General features: G+C 43.1%; 1 protein-coding gene and 1 long non-coding RNA gene across 4 annotated transcripts in view; both read right to left on the bottom strand.

Moving 5' to 3' along the window:
- NCK2 (NCK adaptor protein 2) overlaps window positions 1-20150 on the bottom strand; it is a 146441-nt gene that overhangs the window by 35216 nt on the left and 91075 nt on the right. For 2 of the 3 annotated variants that reach the window (XM_032262990.1, XM_032262991.1), the window contains exon 3: window positions 4556-4797. In XM_032262990.1, the coding sequence (XP_032118881.1) occupies window positions 4556-4781 (226 nt within the window). In that variant the 5' untranslated portion in view covers window positions 4782-4797. The remainder of the gene's footprint in view (window positions 1-4555; window positions 4798-20150) is intronic. The other variant, XM_032262993.1, reaches the window with a different exon arrangement.
- Window positions 235-4545, bottom strand: LOC116539823. Its single transcript, XR_004264209.1, has 2 exons — window positions 4109-4545; window positions 235-4047 (listed from the first exon to the last, which is right to left on the bottom strand). It is a non-coding gene; the product is annotated as an uncharacterized LOC116539823 (long non-coding RNA).

Genomic DNA, 20150 nt, shown 5'->3' with positions numbered 1-20150 from the left:
TAGATCATCTGAGGTTAGGAGTTTGAGACCAGCCTGGCCAACATGGTAAAACCCCTTCTCTACAAAAAATACAAAAAATTAGCCAAGTGTGGTGGTACATGCCAGTAGTCCCAGCTATTCGGGAGGCTGAAGCAAAAGAATTGCTAGAACCTGGGAGGTGGAGGTTGCAATGAGCCAAGATCATGCCACTGCACTCTAGCCTAGGTGACACAGTGAGAATCTATCTTAAAAAAAAAAAAAAAAAAGAGGAAAACCTCAACGGTACCAACGGCCCCTATCACTTTCAGCAGGTGTGCCCATAAGCCTGCCCCACAGACCCCAGGGCAGGAGATCACCAAGACAGAAGCCCCTCTACCCTCACTTGGGCTCTGCTTTCCTCCCTCCCAAGTACTGTAATCTTGACTCTAATACCAAGTGCTGCTTTTAACTGCTTTTGGATCTTACGTAACAATCCTACAGCTGTACTCCTTTGCGTCTTTGATCAGTTCAATTCCAAAGTTGATTCTATATGCCTTTCAGAACCTTGTCAGTTTCACATACAGTTGCCAGTCACCCTGTCCCCATCCAAAAGCATCAGCTCAAACCAGTGCAAAGGTTTGAGAGGCTGCTGAGAGGGCATTAGGGAGCCCTCTCAGCAGCCTCTGTGTTCCCACTGTTCCCAGGTCTAGCTTGGATCACAGAGGTAGGAGAGTTCTGGGGCCGATCATGACAAGTTTCTAACCACCCTAGGCCTAGGTGTGGTCTCGTTGGGAGGAATGCTGACGAATGAGCCCTGGGGCAGGTCACACTGGATGCTGAAGTCCCAGGTGGGTAGGGCGGCAGGGTGAGCCTTGGGCAGGTGGGCCTGTGAACATACCCTCCTGAGGATATGATCAGGTTGCAAATGGAACTGTAACTTTTTGGGTAATGTGAGTCAGCCCTTAAGCCTATGCTAACGACCGAAAAGAGAATTAACCTTTGGGGCCTTGCAGGGCTCCAGCTGGTGTCATAAAGTAGTAACAAAAAACGGCTCTTCAGTAGCTTGAAGGGAAATCTTTGAAAAATACCTCCCTGGGAGCAGCTTCCCCATCTCAAAAGATGTAGCATAGTGCTTTTACAACACCTAGCCTGAATGATTTTCTAAGTGAGTTGCAATATCAAGGCCAGACCTCAGCCCAGGTCCTCTCTCCGCTGAGCTCAGAGCTGTGCAGTCTGAGCCCTTCAAAAACGTCAGCTGATTCTGCCAGCAGAAGCAGTTCTTGATCATCATCATTCCCTGTTATCTGTGGGAGAGTTCTAACTATTCATCATCATATGCTGAATATGAGAGGAGATCCAGTATATACATGTTTTGCCCTTGTGAAAATAAGAGCTCAGGTTGTTTTATTCACTTTGAAATTACTGCAGAGAAAGAATGTGAATACTTTCATAGGAGCTCTTTTTGTCAAAGGTACTCACATCTTTCCTCAAGCAACTCTTACAAAGTACTGTATGTGACAAAATTAAGTTTACTACCAACTTCAGGACAGCAAATGAGTACCAGAAAGCAGGAGAGGACTACACAGAGTTAGGGTAATCTGCAATGGAGGACGCAACATACAACACTGTGGCTTTGCTGGGGAGGCCGGTGCCATTTTATTCCAAAGCAGTGGGGAATCTTACCATGTATTTATGAATTAGGTGGACTCCCAAAGCAGTGAAAATTGCAAATGTGGGTGGTGCCGTGAGTAATTACTAGATTGACCCTATGAGTTAAAGATCAGTCTGGGCAACATGGCAAAATCCTGTCTCTACAAAAAATATAAAATAGGTGGGTGTGGTGGTGCATGCCTATAGTCCCAGATACTCGGGAGGCTGAGGTGGGAGGATACCGAGGTCGAGAATGTAGTAAGCAGTGATTACGCCACCGCAGTCCAGCCTGGGCAACAGAGTGAGGCCTTGTCTCAAAACACCACCACCACCACCAACAACAAAAACCATGGTCAGTATACATGTGGTGTACTTTCAGTGCTGTCTTCACTCCCAATACACAGCAGAGAACTGGCCTAAACTCATACTGTCATTCTGATGGTATACCTATTTAATTATAGTCAGCAACAATAATAGGAAGCCATGAATACTTTGGCTCCTATCTTTTTAGGGGGAAAAAAAAAAAAAAACCAAAAACCAAAAAACTAATGGGAGTGGGGAGCTATGGAAAGCATTCTTACCTTCCTTCTTGGCAAAGCCACATCTATAAACTTTGCACAGAAGTTACTGCATGACGGTGAGACCTGGTCAGGGGGTGCCTCCTCTTCTATTAGATGCAGCTCAATGGGACAAGGGAAAACTCATGCTGAGATAACAAGGTCGCTTTGTCCAACCAAAACCTCCAGGTAAGCAGGATAAAGAGATCAAAACAAAAAATATATACTAACCATGGGGATATTTCTCCCGCATGACGGGGATACTGATCCCCAAGGGCCTTTCGGCTATGAAGATCAATACATATTGCAAAAATCAATACAAGGGTTCAGAACATCACCTTATCTGTATTTTTACAGTACCCAATGCTTAACAGAAATGTTTCCCAAGAACTGCCTGCCTGGATTGAAGCCAAGCCTATGGGAGGGCTGACACTACAGAAGAGGATCCGATCTACTCGGCACAGGCCTAGAGGGCAAAGTAAGAGCCAAAGGAAGGAAGGAAGTTAAAGAAATGTAAAAATCTGATTCTATTTAAGGAAGAGCTTTCTAACAATCTGTTTTCTCCAAAAATGGGATTGGCCTACCCGAGCCGTCGCTGTGCTCCAGCAGGGCTGGATGGCCATCTGTCAGGGACGGGCGCAGGCCCAGCGCCGGCTCCAGGATGGGCGGCTGGCTCAGTCGGAGAGCCTGGGAATATACCCACTGGCTGAACCGATCACAACTCACGAAAAAAGTAAGCATGCTGGGTGGAAGATGTGGTCTGTAGTTTTAATTTGTGGCTTTGCCTTTTCTCCTTCTAAAAAACCGAGGAAGAAAAATGACAAGGTTTTCAAACTTCCAGGCCACCCAGAGCACTCGCCTGGTCTTGTTCTACTTCCTATCAGTCTCTGAGCATTTCGTGCTTTACTAGAGCCTTGTGAATACCAAAAAAAAAAAGGCAGTCGGGGCAAAAAAAGAAAAAAAAAGACACAAGTCAAGAACGTAACAATGTTTAGCATCATTTAAAAGAAGGTACTTTGGTGAAAGGCGGAAATTGGAAAAATAAAGCTCAGGGCCATCTTCAAGTACTTCTCTATTCATGCTACTCTCTTCTTTGGTAGCCACAGTTAATTAAGAGTTATAAGCATAAAACATGTTTCTTTCAAGTGGCATGCTTATGTGGGGAAAAAAAGATGAAAGGGAGGCAGCTCAGTGGAGAAGGACCATACTGCCAATGAAAAATGAAATTTCTCCAACAGGCTGAGAACCTATGATGACCAGTGTGACCTGGTATGATTCACACGAAGTCCTGTGTCTCACCTGTCTCTCCAAATCATGGTAATAACCTAATCCACGTACAAAAATACTACCTAAAACATGAAGGCTTTAAATGATTTTGCAGAGGGAGTTCAGACTTTTCAAGATTGCATAAAAGGAAAGATGAACAGTTTGCAACACCCACCCCATTTGGTGTACAATTTTACTTTCAGTTTTCCCATGTATTCCTCATTCTCTGCCCCCTAAAAGGAAGGAAATCCTCTTGCTAGAAAATTTTTTAAACCCCTAAGTAAATGTAACCCAGGTGATAATATTAACCCATTTCAATAGCAAGCCCTTAAGTGATAATTTGCAGTCTTGGGTACAGACAACATTATCCTCATAAGAAGGTAACAACATTTCAATGTCAGCTCAGACGAGTCATTCTTCAGAAAAGTCCTCACAATTATTTTCTTAAGTAGTCTGAAGCAGTAACTACTGTAAGTCAGTCCTGTATGCATGCACATGAGAAAGCAAGATTGGACACTGTTAACTTTGTGTAACTCCCGGGGGCATTGCCCATGTCCTGACACCTGGAGGAAAAAAAAGGCACATGGAGAGAGGGCCAGACAACACTATGGCTGAACTGGGCCCCTACCCCGGAGCGGCCTCTCACGTCACACAGGTGACCTCTTAGCTAACAGCACCTGGGACCATGGTGTGACGCAGCATCAATTTCAGACAGGGAAAAAGTGCTTTGGCTCTAGGCATAGAGGCCAAATGGACAGGATTTTATAGGAGAGAAAGAACTTCATGGCATGATACTGGCAGAGCTGGGTAGACTTAGAGGTGAGAATTCCAAGTCAGGGTCCTCTAAAGTTTTGATACAAGGAGATACCTCTGCAGAAGTCCCAAACACATAGAAGTGGCTCCATACACAAGACCCCAAACTCCAGAATCTCCAGGAAATGACAAACATCTTATTTCTCCATCTTCATCTCTTAATTCTTAGATTTTTTAAAAAGGACAACTAGGAAGATGTTAACATTTAGAACACTTTTTTTTTTCTTTGAAAAAGCAAACAAATTAGAAAGATGGGACGGTGTCCCTTGAAATACACAAGGCTTCCTCTCTCCAGCGGGTGGAACACTCACCTAGTGTGTCCTTCAGGTTCTTCACGAGGGAGCCCTTCTTCAGGCTGTTCTTCCGCTCCACGTAGTTGGACGGCACATAGCCTGTCCTGTTGGCTGCGTTCCGCACCCGCCACCATGTCTTGGAGTCATCCAGCAACCAGAGGCGCTCGTTCTTCTTGATGTCCAGCTCCTGGTCCTGCTGGGCGGTGTAGTCCCACTTGGCTATCACAATGACTTCTTCTGTCATCTTTCATGGAGTCCTTCTGCCAGCAAAACATTTGGAGATGCTCATTAGAGAACTACCTGGACAATTCATCCTTTGCACCAACGTGAAAAATTAGGCACTGACAGTTTTTATTACAACTCTGCAACCGATTTCCTCCTGGGTCTTAAAATGCTCAACCTTAAAATGTCCTTCTTTCAACAAGCTTTAGTGTTTGGTTTAGAAACAGCAATCTTAGGAAACAAATCCTAACTCACCGTTTGTTGTACATGAGGAAATCTCTAACAAAATCAAACTTGCAAAAATTTCTAAATAACAATATTATAATTAATTGAGTCCATTTGATTGGGTAACACTGCCTCCTGATAACTGATAGGTTTACATTCATTTTCTCAGGATATGCTGTGTCTTATGAACATGTTTAATAAATTTAACATAATCAAACTACTCCTATAAATTAAAATTAACATGTAGTAATGCAAGGTGGTATCCTGGATTGGATCATGAAACAGAAAAAGGAAATTAGTGGAAATACTGGTGAAATAAAAATAAAGTCTAATAGTAATAATAATAAATAACTGTCAATCTCCTGGTTTAAACAACACACCAGTAAGATGATACTGCATTCATGTAAGATGTTAACATTACGAGATACTGGGTAAAGGGCATATGGGAATGTTCTGTATTATATTGGCAACTTTTTTTTTATAAATATAAAATTATTCCTAAAAACTTTCATTCACACAAAAACTTGTACAGGGATGTCTGTAGCAGCTTTATTCATAATTGCTCAAACTTGTAAGCAACCAAAATGTCCTTTTAGTAGGTGAATGGATACATAAACTGTGGTACGCCCAGACAATGAAATATTCAGTGCCAAAAAGAAATAAGCTATCAAGCCCTGAGAAGACATGGAGGAACCTTAATTGCATATTGCTAGGTGAAAGCAGCCAATCTGAAAAGGCTACACACAGTGTGATTCTGACAGTTTATCCTTAACCAAACTTCAGCCAAGCTCCTTTGAATCCTCTTTTCATTAGGCCTTGACTTTGGTACTTCTGTGACCATCTTTGCATTGCCCAATTTTTGCAAGACTCTCCTGCTAAGTTGCTGTAGCCGGAATCCTCCACCCTCGACATCTGATCAGGTTCCTCATCCACTACCATCCCCCAGATGACATCTGATCACCCTGTCCTGCCTTCAGAAGAATCTTGTTAGGTTAGTTTAGCCAGAATCCCCACCCTCCACCCCTGATGTTTCCTCTTAGTAATTTTCCATCCACCAACTCCCTTATTTCGCTCCTTGCCTATAAATGCCCATTCTTCCTTGTTGTATTAATATTAGGAGTCAAACCCAATCTCTCTCTTGACTGCAAAACCCTACTGTGGTAGTCCCTCTGAATAAAGTCTAACTGTTCTTCAACAAATGTCATGAATAACTTTTTTCTTTAAAATGGTATGACATTCTGGAAAAGGCAAGACAGTAGAAAATGAGTGCTTGCCTGGGGCAAGGGGGAAGGGAGGAATGCACAGGTGAAGCACAGGATTTTTAGGGCAGTGAAACGCCTCTGTTCAATACTATAATGGCAGACACCTGTCACCATACATTTGTTAAAATCTACAAAATGTGCAACATCAGAAGTGAATATAACATTTTTCCAAAATGAAAAAGTTTATCAAAACAACAATAAATGAATGTGTATATTATATATCTGGTAAAGTTAATTTTGGAAGTAATAAATAGCAAAAATACAGCTGAATAAAATAACTACTTCAGCAACTCTGTACTTCTTAGGTGGAAGATGAACCAGTATTCTTTCAGCAGAAAAATTCAATATTCAGTCCTTAAACTAACTATTTCTCCAAACTAGGGAGAAATGAATGATGAAAAGACCCTGGACTAAAATCCCCTTTACCCCTGACAGAAGTTCTCATTATTTTAGAGGGATGACTTTAGGATTACAGGGGATCTATGCACATTGACTCCATGGAAGCATAAATGCCATTTTTAAATACCATGATGTTTTCCACTAGATGCTAAATTTTTTTTTTTATAAATAATGCATGTTTTTTTCATGAATTAACTTCCAAATTTGAAGATAACAAACCTTTTGGGAAGGAGGAAAGCCTCCGCATAATGTATACAATATCCAAAGGATAAAGTTTATATAAAGCTCCTATCAGAACTGGAGACTATTTCGTTATCCATTTTCAGAAAATCTCAAGTCCACACCATGTGGAACTCCCTAATCCAACCTTTACGTCAGATTAGGGTTTTGAAAGTCATTAAGGTAGATTTTCTTTTTTTAAGTAACCACAAGAAGAGCAATAGCAGTAACAGGAATGGAGCTCAGAGAATATTGCATCTGAATACCAGGTTGCTTTCTTAATTACACAATTTCCACAAGGTTTTAACAAGAGCAGCTCATCACTTAAGAACAGTCAAGATCTGGCCAATCAAAGCTGTTTATTAATATTTCCTACTGAATGAACAGCAGTTAAGGAAGAAGCTGGCTGGGACTGATCTATTCCCATCCACACAGAACATCATATGAAGCTTTAAAAATTCCACTGCCTGAGCCCTACTGCAGGCCAATTATATCAGGATCTTTATGAGAGAGGCCTGCGCCTCCAAGGAGTTTTACATCTGGCAATGTAATTCTGCTGAGTCTTTGGTGGGAAAAGCCAAGCGAGAACCGAGCCACAAAACAATGCCCCACCAGAGCTTCCCCGGAGCCACCACTCTGAGCTCAGCAGAGCTGCAATGGGCACCTCCCACATGTCAAGGTGTTTAATCTTGGGAACATCCACGTTTCAGGGAGGTGTCATCTTTTAGACGACTAAGTGTCACAGAGACTGAGTGACTTGTTTAATGACAGTCAGGATTTGGGCCTAGGCCTGTGGACCCCCAGCTAGTCTGTTCTCATGTGCTCACTCCTAGGGGTGGGGGCGGTTGGGGGCCTGACACTAGTCGGCATTTTGAGAGGCTTATTCCAACTCAGGACATATGAGAATTAAAAGTTCCCATACACCTAGGAAATGACTGCCTATTGGTTGGCCACAGCAATGGGTTTAACCTTATCTTAATGGCTCAAGGACCACCCCCATCAATTTAAAAAAACCAAACCAAACCAAACCTGCTTCTGTTCACTTACTGCACTGAAGTCCACCAATCAACAACTGCCTCATATCAGAGGGCCAGCCAATAAACAACCACTTCACTCCAGTGAAATCCACCAGTCAACAACCATGCTACACCGATGGCCAGCCAACAGGCAACTGCCTCACTGCAGTGAGGTTGCTTCAGAGGGACAGCCAATCAATGACAGCTCCAATGGGTTAATCACCCTCTGTAGTTAAAGGTTAACTAATCCCTGAACGCTTCTGCTTCTGAAACTCCGGGAGCACTGGAAGCCACACTTCCCAAGACCTTTAGAAAGCTCAGCTCTGCACGGGGACTGACTTAGCAGCCTTGCCTCCTCAATGAAGGAAGCACCCATGCAATTTCTTATTCTGAAGCTAAGTTGTGACCACACACTGATAGAATAATGGCTCCCTCATCTGTACAGCCGGCCTGGGCTGCTGCCCTCAGACACCCCAAAACCAGTGGGAAGGAAGAGTGCCCCATCACCCTGTATCCTCACAGGCTTCAGTCTTTTCTTTCTTTGCCAACACGGGTTGAAAGGGGGGCTGGAAGCCCATCTGAAGGTTGTTGCTTGTTGGCCAAGTGTTAAGGTTGCATCCCTGAGGCCTTGGGAAGCTGTTTCTTAAAAGCCCAACAGGACCATGTGGTATTTTCAGTTAAGTAATTTGCTATGGTGCAGGTTGGATTTGAATGGGAAGAAGACTGCAGATGAACCATTACTCCACAATGAAATTAAACATACAAACTGACAAATTTCCAATATGGAAAAGCCTCAGCAGAATAAAGTCTGAAAAAAAAATGTATCCCAACTGATTGACTACTGAAATTTTAATCAGAGATGGTAATCTGATTTAGTCCAGGCAAGAATCATAGAGGTCTGATTCAAAGAACAACGCATGTTTTTCTCTCTAGCTGAGCAGTTCAAGGAAACCTAATTTTTGCCTTCATTACCACAGCTAGTTAAGTTTATCACTCAGGTCTAGCCCAAAGAGACAAGGGCTACAAATTTGATATTAAATAGCCAGATCACATCTTGTATGTCATGTGACCTCTCTAGAACACAGCCTCGCAGGACCCCGAGGTTATGCTGGAAAAACAGCTTTCAGAACCTCATGAGCTAGGCTGCTTTTTTCAAGCCTTAGGTGGGAACAGATTTAAAAACAAATAGGATACGTATAAAAACTTTCTTGGCTCAAGAGTTTTCACTAACCCCTAAAATACGAGCAATCCTACTCTAGGACCCTGTTTTCTTTCTAAAGACAATCATATTAACTGTATCTTGCTGGGTTACATATTCCTGATACTAGCCAGTGTCCCTACAACATTAAAAAATGGTCACAGATATTTCCAGAGAGGTCACAAGGATCAAGCTGAACCACGTGGTCCTAAAGGCAAATATTACAGAATAAAGAAGAGGTTAGGGTCTGGGATCCAAGCTTAGCTGAACCATTTGTATGTCCTCCTTGGACTTCGTTTCTTCTGTAAAATGGGACACCACCAGTTGCCTCAAAAGATACTTCTGATACTCAGGAGAAACATGAGTACAAAGTGCTTTAGAGGGCAAGGTTTAGCATTATATAGGTGTAGGCCTTACCACCACCTTCGCCCAGCTGCCCCTTCAATAGCCTGGAGTAATACCTCATTGAGGAGCTTGTAAACAAAGTCCTGAGGCCCGATGTGCCACCGTAAGAGAGACTTAAGAATGGCAGCTACAGTCATAAAGAATACCCTCTGAACACTTATTTCATACATGTGAGGTGGGGCCATGTTCTGCCCACCCCTGCTTCATTTAACTAGGATTTACTGAGTTTTCTGGGCACCAGGGTTCCCTGCAGAGCAAGACAGGCCCAATGTCTGCTCTCCTATGATTCAAGTCCACACACAAGCAGTACCTCTACAGAGACACCCATCGAAGTGTCACTATCCTAGCCCTCTTGTCTGACTTAATGAAGAGCATTTAGCACAAGAGACGGCCTTGTCACTTACTTTGTCTAGGAAGCCCCACTGTGTGTTGACAATGGCTATTTAGGCTTCAGCCATGTGGTTTAATGGGAAGCTAAAGGAGAAGGCAGACAGATGATTCTAGGTTAATACCCACCTGCCTCATTCAACTTTCCACCGACTAACCAATTTATCCACCACAGAGAAGACCAGAGTCTCCTCTCCCTCCTTTCCTTCCTTCCTGCTTTCTGATGGCATCTCACTCTGTCACCCAGGCTGAAGTGCAGTGGCGCAATCATAGCTCACTGCAGCCTCCAACTCCTGGGCTCAAGTGATCTGTCTGCCTTAGCCTCCTAAGTAGCTAGGACTACAGGTGTGCACCACCATGCCCTATTACTTTTTTATTTTTTGTAGATACGGGGTTTCACTATGTTGCCTAGGCTGGTCTCAAGCTTCTGGCCTCAAGGGATCCTCCTGCCTTGGACTCCCAAAGCACTGGATTACAAGTGTGAGACACTGCACCCAGCCCTGATTTCTTAAACTTAGTTCAAAATACATGCACAGACAAACATGTCTAACACATTACTTCCAGGATATTAACTTGAAATTTCAAAAATACATATGTGCACATGTGTGCAGACATACCAAAATATGTTTGTCTATGTGGAACTAGTTGGTTTAGAGAGTTCAGTTAGTAGAAAAAATTGAGTCTATATGAAAAAAATTGTCATCCCTACTTGATTTTCAACACACAGTCTGAATTATTCAAATAATACAATCTACTTTACTGTGGGTCCTTAAGACTTTTCTTTGTAATATCTCATGCCTTCAGGGGAAAAATGCAACTGATCAGTTTATGGAGACTCATTCAAATATGGGCTTTTAGTAGATATCATTTGGGAAGGGGCTTGTTTCAACATTTTACTAGGGACGGGTAGAGGAAGGCAGGCATAGTTGAAAGGGAGAAGTTTACTGAATCCAAAGCACAAGTCCACGAACTTGGCTTCTCTTGCCCCCTGTCTACTGCAGAGCGTGGGAGGCAGGATGTGTATACTGCTATTCTCAGGAGCAAAGGAGAATCTTCTCTGCGGCTGCTCCCACTGAGCATGGCTGGGCAGCCACAGAGAAGATGCTCTTACAGGGCAGTGGCTTCCGGTCAATAAGGCCTTTGATCAGTATGTTATTTTAGAGAGAGTCCTTTTATGATTTGTATTCTGTTTTTATTGGGTAATGGTCAAAATCTGCTGCCTGTAACCTCTCTCCAACCATTGAAATTGCAGAGGTTTCCTCTGTGGACCCTGATAGGACCACTTTTGCGAATGATCCTCTTCAGCTGCAGAAAACCAGGGTTTTGAAAGGCCAGCTTCATATCAACGATTTGGGTGACTTTGGGGGAAGGTGCTTAACCACTCTGCCCCCTACTTCCATGTTTGCAGATGGGTAAGCGCTTCGGTGAGGATTAAATGAGCCAGTTATAGGAAATACCTAATACCCAGTCTGTGCTGGACAAGTGTTAGCCATCATTGCTCTACTCATGTCCATGTAATGCCCAGTCATCATGAGGCTCAACGGCTTGAAGGTAAGGTTCACAGGGACTCAGAAACATACGTGCATCAGATTATGTCATTGAAAAAGAGAAAACTTAAACAGAAAGATGTGCCAACACTCCAAGGTAGTAAAACTGGAACGGCATAGTTCTATGAGGCTTTACAAAGAGATCTCAATGAGTCTTGGGTATATCCTAACTCCCTTTTTTATAAAAATGTTCCTAGTGTGGCTAATGCTATCAGCTTGTATCTAGCTACCCTAGAAAAGCTTTGATTCATCCACAGCATCTAACAGAGTACATTTACAGACAAAGAGGTGTGGTCAAGTTATAAAATGTAAATTTAAACTATTTGATGTTCATTTTAGAGAACCAGTCAATGAAAAAAATATACTTAAGTACCTGGGATAAGTGATTATCCAGCGAATTTTCCTCCCTCTTTGCTACGCGCTCCTTCCCTGACGTACCCTGAGTGTCCCCGCAGGCCCCTCTCCCACCCTGGAAGCCCCTCCCAGAGTGTAAGCTTATCCACTTCCCATTGGCTGGCTGGCTCTTGTTCCAGGTCTCTGTTTCTAAGGGGACTGGTTCCACTGCACACCTGCATTTCCACCTGTCTGCCGGACACAGGCCAGGACCCTAGAGCGGCACTGACCACTTTTAAACAGTAATTATAGTAAGTATTATTCAGCAAAAGTTCAAGCACACAATATCCCACATCATTTCTTTTCTACAAAATTGTGATAAAATATATTTAACAAAGTTTAGCATTTAAACCATTTTCTTTTTTTTTTTCACCCAACCCCTGCAGATTAACCATTTTTGAATGTACGTACAGTTCAGTGGCTTTAACTACATTCACCCTGTTGTGCAAACATCAGCATCATCCATCTGCAGGACTATTTTCATCTTGAAAAACTGGAACAGGTACCCACTGAATGCTAACTCTCAACTTTCCCCTTCCCCCAGTCCCTGGCAACCACTATTTGACTTTGTCCCTGCAGATTTGACGACTCCAGGTACCTCATTTAAGTAGAATCACTTGTCTATCTGTGACTGGCTAGTTGCACTTAGCATGATGCCTTTCAGGTTCATCATTTGGTAGCATGTGTCAGAATTCCCTTCCTTTTTAAAGGCTGAATAATATTCCCATGTGCGCATGTACCACATTTTGTTGATGTGTTCATCCATCAATGAACATTTGTGTTGCTTCCACCTTTGGACGGTTGTCAATAATACTATGAACATGAGTGTGCAAATATCACTTCAAGTCCCTGCTGTTTACAGGCCACTGGGTATACACCTAGAAGTGAAACTGCTGGGTCATATGGTAATTCTAGTTTTACTTTTTGACAGATTGTCCTAATGCCTTCCACGGATGCTGCATCTATAATTCCACCGACAGTACACAAGGGTTCCAATTTCTCTACATCCCTGTCAATGCCTGTTATTTTCTGTTTTTTGACAGCAGCCATCCTATTGAGTGTAAAGTATACATTAATTTCTCAACTGAACAGTATTTTTACTGCATCCTCAATAGAATTTATTAGCACATAGCAATTCTCAATAAAAGGAAAAATTTTTATACTGATCGTAATGATCATCTATAGTTTTCTGCTACACCCTCCTATTTTTTTTCAGTGAATACCTACCATTAATTTATCTTTGCTGCCAGGATCAGGCTACCCCTCAAAATTAAACTACAGAAGAAAAATGTCTTAAAATGTGAGTTTATCAACCAGTTTCCAGGACTTCATCATTGAGCAACTCATTTACTCTGTGAAACGCCAGGACACACTAGCATTCTGCAGACTAGACTGTAAGTCAACACAGCTCATTAGTGTCAGGGAAATTTTACAGGAAAAAAAAAAAAAAAAAGAATTGGTGGCACTGTCGCTTCAACTAGAATCTGGGAAATGCTATTTTACACATAATTTACCACTCCAGCTACAAAAGTACACATTTTTGCAACCTTCCTTGGCTTTCTCACTGGTGTCTTAGATACTAATCACACTAGGAGGAAGGCTCTGACTGTCAAGTGATTTTTTGGTGCCAGCATTTTGGAAAAACACCACCAATTTAATAAGCCAATTTTCTTACACGATGCTAACTGTAAACAAATGAAATTCCATATAACTGCAATGGAATCAACACTGCCTTCTGCCAACCCAGAAGACAGCATGGTGATGGGGTGAAGAAGAAATACCAGCAATGGGAAAATACCCATGTACAAAAATGGACATGGATGGCTTTGGTGAAACCTGGCCTCTTATGAAACACGAAAGTGAGGTCTTTTCAGGTCTTTCCTCTGCTCCCAAAGTAGACAAATAACAGTCACTATTTTTTAGGTGTTTAGGCCTTCCTATTTTTTTTCCCACAGCTATAAAGGTACTTGTAATTTTTATAACTTAAACATCTATTTCAAAAATTTACTGGTTGGGCACGGTGGCTCATGCCTGTAAACCCAGCACTTTGGGAGGCCGAGATGGACAGACCACCCGAGGTCAGGAGTTTGAGACCAGCCTGGACAACATGGTGAAACCTCATCTCTATTAATAATACACAAAATTAGCCGGGCATGGTGATGCACACTTGTAGTCCTAGCTACTCAGGGGGCTGAGGCAGGAGAATCACTTCAGCTCCAGAGGTGGAGGTTGCAGTGAGCAAAGATCATGCCACTGCACTCCAGCCTGGGTGACAGAGTGAGACTCCATCTTTAAAAAAAAATCAAAATATAAATGTCATGAATTTCCTTGATTCTTACAAATGAATTCAGCTACATTAATCAATACCACCTTATTACTCATGATTCCCCGCCTGGTTTTGAAACATTCAAGGTTGAAACAAGCAGCACAGTGACTTTGAAAAACAGATTCCACATTATCCAGGTCTCATAATGTTCAAATATGATTAGACTGCTAAAATCATTTTAGTTCTGCAGATTTATATGGTCTGTGTCCACATTCCCAAATATTATACCTATGCTTTAGATTTTCCTATTTAAGTAGAAGAGCAGATTATAGAAAGCCCCTCTGTATCCAGCTCTGGGGACAAGAACCTCAACCTACCTGTCAGCAGAGACCCTGTGTAGAAGGGATATGGGTTATGCTGGGTTTAATTACTACAGACACTTCTACAAATGAGTTTGGAATAATAAATGCTAATATGTACTCCAAATGTATAATTCGGTTAAAGAAACCATCCCTATCATTTAATAAAACAGAATAAGGAAATGAAAATTTCTAGCATCTGTGCTTGACATTTTGAAAAGAAAAAAAAAAAAAAAATCCCCTTGCTCTGTCACCAAGGCTGGAGTGCAGTGCTGCGATCTTGGCTTACTGCAACCTCTGCCTCCTGGGTTCAAGCAATTCTTCCGCCTCAGCCTCCCGAGTCGCTGGGATTATAAGCGTGAGCCACGAAGCCTGGCTATATATATATATATATTTTTTTTTTTTTGGATTTTTAGTAGAGATGAGAGTTTTACCACGTTGGCCAGGCTGGTCTTGACTCCTGACCTTGTGATCCACTCGCCTTGGCCTCCCAAAGTGCTGATTACAGGTGTGAGCCACCGCTTCTGGCCCAAAAATATTTTTTTAGAACTAGAACAGATTTCTGTATTATTAACACATTACATTAGTTTGACATACATGTTAAAATTAATGAACCACTACCCCTACATTAACTAAAGGTCACAATTTATTCAGATGTCCTTAGTTTTCCCTTAGTGTCCTTTTCCTGTGCCAAGATCCCACCCAGGATCCCACACTGTATTTAGTCATCACGTCTGCTTAGGTGCCTGTTGGCCACAGCAGTTCTCAGACTTCCCTTGTTAAAGAGCACTGGTCAGGTATTTTACAGAATGTCCCCCCTAAGGATTTGTCTGATGTCATGAGAAAACATCAGATAAATCCTAACTGGGGGACATTCTGCAAAGTATCTGACCAGTGCTTTGGTAATAGCTTTTGGGAAGAAGACCCCAAAATACCTGACCAGTGCTCTGTTGTTGAGTTTTGGGAGGAAGACCTCAGAGGCAACATGCTAATCTCATCTCACCACATCAGAAGTCAACATGGCTTAGGACTGCGGCCTGCTGATGCTGACCTTGATCACCTGGCTGAGGCAGTGTTTGTCAGGATTCTCCACTGCGAAGTTACACTTGTCTCTTTCCATACTGCACTCTTTGGAAGGAAGTCTCCAGGAACAGCCCACACTTAAGGGTGGGGAGTTACCTCTTTTACCTCCTTGAGGCAAAGCATCTACATGAATTATCTGGAAACCTTTTGCACAGGAGATTACTCTTCCCCAACTAATTAACTTATTCCATCATTTACAGCACTGTGATCTTATGGCTATTTTATACTCTGGGCTACAATTCAATATTGCTTTTTCTTAAATTGTTCCAACCTTGGCTATGGGATTGCTTTCAGCTAGCCATCCCGGTAACATAACACCATCATCTCGAGTCTGTGTTTGCTTGTTTCTTTGAATGCATCCTTACTTTCGGGCACCACGAGATGCTTTGGGCTTTTCTTGCATATTTTGTACCCTAGTTCCAGAATCAGTGTATCTGCCTTAATGGTAACCAGCAGTACCTGCAGTCCACTTTTTATACAAGAATCCCTTACAAAATAAAGAGGGGAGGGCTAGGTTTTTTTTCTTCCTATGGTGACTACAGTATAGACATGTAGGCTAAGCATCCCTCATTCAAAACTCCCAAACCCAAAACTTGAGTACTACAAGTGAAAAATTCCACATCCAACCTCATGTTATAGGTCACACATATTATTTTAAAAAATTACATAAAATTACTTAGGGCTATGTTTATAAGGTATATATGAAACATAAATAAATTTAGCATCTAGACCTGAGTCCCATTCCCAAGATCTCATTCATGTATATGCAGATATTCCAAAACCCAAAAAAATTCTGAATTCTAAAACACTCTGATCCAAAGCATTCAGGATAAGGTATACTGAACCAGAGCTTAGATTTCTCCTGTGTGGACTCTAGTCCACTCCTGAGTCACATGCTGTTGAAGAAAATAATAAAACTATGCTGTGAAGCCTGATGTATTTGATCTCCACTAGACTGTCCCTCCTGCTAAGCAACAAGAACCCCTACTGGTTGCCTAACATATTTCCCACAGTGCCCACTCCCCTGAAAACTCACCCCTCCAAAACCACAGCTGCCCTCCCCTGCCACAGGCTCAGTCTCATCCCCACCTCTACACCCACTGCCCCCAGCCCAGCCAGGCCTCCCAGAGCCCATCTGCAGCCTCTGCTGTGAGTGCTTCATGCTACTCCAGGTGTAATTACTTGTACCCTTGACTTAGGGGCAACAAAACATAGTGACACAAGTCAAGAGTCAAGAGCACTTAGAAAGATCTCAGTGGCTTTAACTCAAGAGTCAGATATGGCTGCCAAAAGGACCAAGGGGAAATTTAAACAACTCTGGTAGCAGGGCAGACAACACAGTCATAAAACACATGTATAATAAGGTTCAAATTTTTATTTTTTTTAATGTATGTATTTTCATTAAGATTAGAGGTATATAGGAATAAATGCGATGAAGTTTCTTCACTGTTTAGGATTTCTATTCTTTTTATGAGAAAAAAACCACACAAGCTGGATGCAGTGGTTCATGCCTGTAATCCCAGCACTTTGAGAGGATGAGGCAAATGGATCACAGGAGGTCAGGAGTTCAAGACCAGCCTGACCAACATGGCAAAACCCTGTCTCTACTAAGAATACAAAAATTAGCCAGGCACGGTGGTGCATCCTGTAATCCTAGCTGCTTGGGAGGCTGAGGCAGGGGAATCACTTGAACCCGGGTGGTGGAGGCTGCAGTGAGCTGAGGTCACGGTATTGCACTCCAGCCTGGGCAACAAGAGCGAAACTCCGTCTCAAAAATACCAACCAAACAAAAAACCCCAAACAAAAACAAAAACACCATAAAAATATTACTACTACTTTCTCTGGTTAAATCCAACTCCCATCTACTCCACACCAGCCCCAGGGCAGCCAGTGCCATTTTACATGTCTGACCTCTGGCCTCAAGTGGACTCTTGGTGCCTCCTGGCAACTTACTCCATTTTCTAAGTGGCCTCCCTTCCCCTCTATGAAGGGTCTATTAACATCTTTCTTGTCCATACTCTAATATCTCCTCCCCTCTCTGTAGCCTCAGTTGATGAACGACCTTCTATGATATTGTATAAAATATATTTGGCCATCTTCTCATTTCCTAGGATATCATCAAATGAAAGTGTCTTTTAATATGCAAATAAGGTGACTGGTGGCTGGCAGCCCCTAGGAAGCTTCAGGATGGGGTTGGTCTGGAAAAAGACCAAGGCAGGATTAGAGGGTTGGGACTTTCAGTCCCACCCTCCACCCTCCAGGAAGGGGAGAGGGGCTGAGGTCAGGTCGATCATCCATGGCCAAGGCTTTAACCAATCATACCTATTCAATGAAGCTTCCATAAAACCTAAAAGGACAGAGTTCAGATGGGCATCCAGACTTCTGAACTTTGGGAGGTTCCTGGAGATGGCAGAGAAGCTCCATGCCCCTTCCCCATACCTCACTATACCCACACCTCTGACACCTGTATCCTTAAAAATATCCTTTAGAGTGACAACCAAAATGAATGACTGAGGTATACACCTCAATCACAGAAGTTTATTAAGCCAGCTTTAGGGCTTTTCTGGGAAAAAACATGAGCCACAGAGCCCACCTGTTTTTCCAAAGAGGTTTTCAGGTTTAGTATTTAGACATTTCCTTAAAAGTGGGGGAAGATAGGTTGGCGGTTAAGGCGAAAAGGTTACATGACTGTGAGACTGGTTAGTGCCCAGGAAATCTACATTTTACATCAGATAAAGTGAACGTCTGAAGAGAAAAAAGGAAGAGACAATTATGCAGTCATCTCTAGGTAGGTGGAAGAAATGAGTCTGGACTTGTTCTGCACCTGGGAAGATAAGCTTGTAATCCACATTATCAGTGTGGAGAATTAGGAGGTAGACCTCAATTACTGACCTAAAGTTACAACTGGTTTGTCCTTTTTTATGGGAAGCCAGCAAAGAATTTACTTAAGAATGATTGTGGGGGCAGCCTTTCAGACACCTGCGGCCTTTTACCTTTCCGTGGGGACCTAGCAGATGCATAAGACTGATAACAGCTGTTCATTAGGAAGAGGGGGACGCAAGACTCAGCCTCCAGGCTTAAGCCATCCTTTTGCATAAGTAGTTTAGCAGAGGGGATCCTGAGATTTTTTATTTTCCTTACAATAAGGAAAGAGGCAAATGTGTTTCCCTGAGTTCTGTGAGCTGCTCTAGCAAATTAATTGAACCTGCAGAGGGTAACATGGGAACCCCAGTTTACACCCAGAAACACAGGTAAAAATCTGAGACTTGCAAATAGCATCTGAAGTAGGGGTGGAGGGGCAGTCTTAAGGACTGAGTCCTCAAACTATGGGACTGATGCTATCTCCAGGTAGACAGTGTCAGAACTGAATTAAATTAGCAGATGCTCAGTGATACCTGCTGCAGAAGCAACTTCTCACTTGCTGTTGGGAAGCGATCCCCAGACATTTACTGAAAGAAGTGTGTTTTGAGAGTAGAGTAGGAGAAACTGAGTTTTTTCCACTTGCCCTCCTTATTTCATTAAGAGAAATTCAGGCCATCAGAAGAAAACATCTCCACCTGTCCCATGTGTTACAGGAGTGAGCTGTCTTGGTGCCTCGCCAAGGCCTGTCTTCCTAATTATAGGAGCAGATTCCTTCCAGAGGTGGGATTCAGCCCACACCTGAATCCCACCTCTGGAAGGAATCTGCTTCTATAATTATTCCCTGGAGCTACTGTGTCTTTCTGGATCATCTCGTTTAGCATAAGACATACTACGTTCTCCATGCTGTGATCACAGTCCCTTGCCCCTACCCCCACCATCTCTCCTTTATAGCAGGTGACTCTCTATCAGAAAGCTGTCTCCTCCTGTCATCTCTACTTCCTTCCCCACCTGCTCTTTGCCCCTCCACTAACTGGCTTTTGTCCCTACCATACTGTCAAAGGCAAAAGTCCTCCTGTTACCTGCATGTCCACTATAGCAGAGACTGCTGACCAGCCCTTCTGTGAGACACACCATTCACCAGCTGCCTGGGGATCCCACAGCCTTGCTGCTTGTCCCTCACCGACCCTTCCTTCTTAGTCTTCTGGCTGGCTCCATTTGTGCTTCCGACCTAAAGATGCAGGGGTAGCCAGGCTCTCTGGGGGCCTCCCCTCCATCCACCCTCTTGGCTTGGAGTATCATCCGTGTGTTGCTGCCAAATGTTGGTCTCCACCCTGCTCTATCCCCTAATGCCAGACTTTTGCACCCAGCTACCTGCTGAACACCTCCATCTAGATGTCTAATGTGCACTTCAAATCTCACATGTCTAAAACTAAGCTCATCATTCGCCCCACAAAAAACAAAAGGAAACCAATCAAATAAACAAACCACCTCCTGTCCCTCCCACAGTCTGCCCTTCTGGGTAAGTGGGTATTAGACAACCAGTAAGTGGGTTGACTCAGGCCCCAATCTGAGATTTATCCCTCAGGCTCTTGTCTCTCACTCCACATTCTTTCCAGCAGCGAACCCCACAGGCTTGCCTTCAAAATATGGTTCGGATCCACCCACTTCTCTCCCATGCACTCCACTCGAGACCAACAGCATCTCTCCAGCCTACCCGTCTCTCTATTCCACCCTCCCCACACACCAGGCCAGCTCCCTAACAGCAGCTCT

The sequence above is a fragment of the Sapajus apella genome, unplaced genomic scaffold, assembly GCF_009761245.1.
Source record: "Sapajus apella isolate SASKATOON/1434 unplaced genomic scaffold, GSC_monkey_1.0 scaffold134, whole genome shotgun sequence".
In the NCBI taxonomy this organism is placed as follows: Eukaryota; Metazoa; Chordata; class Mammalia; order Primates; family Cebidae; genus Sapajus; species Sapajus apella.
The sequence above is the reverse complement of the archived record's forward strand: the minus strand, read 5'-3'. Positions and strand labels throughout refer to the sequence as shown.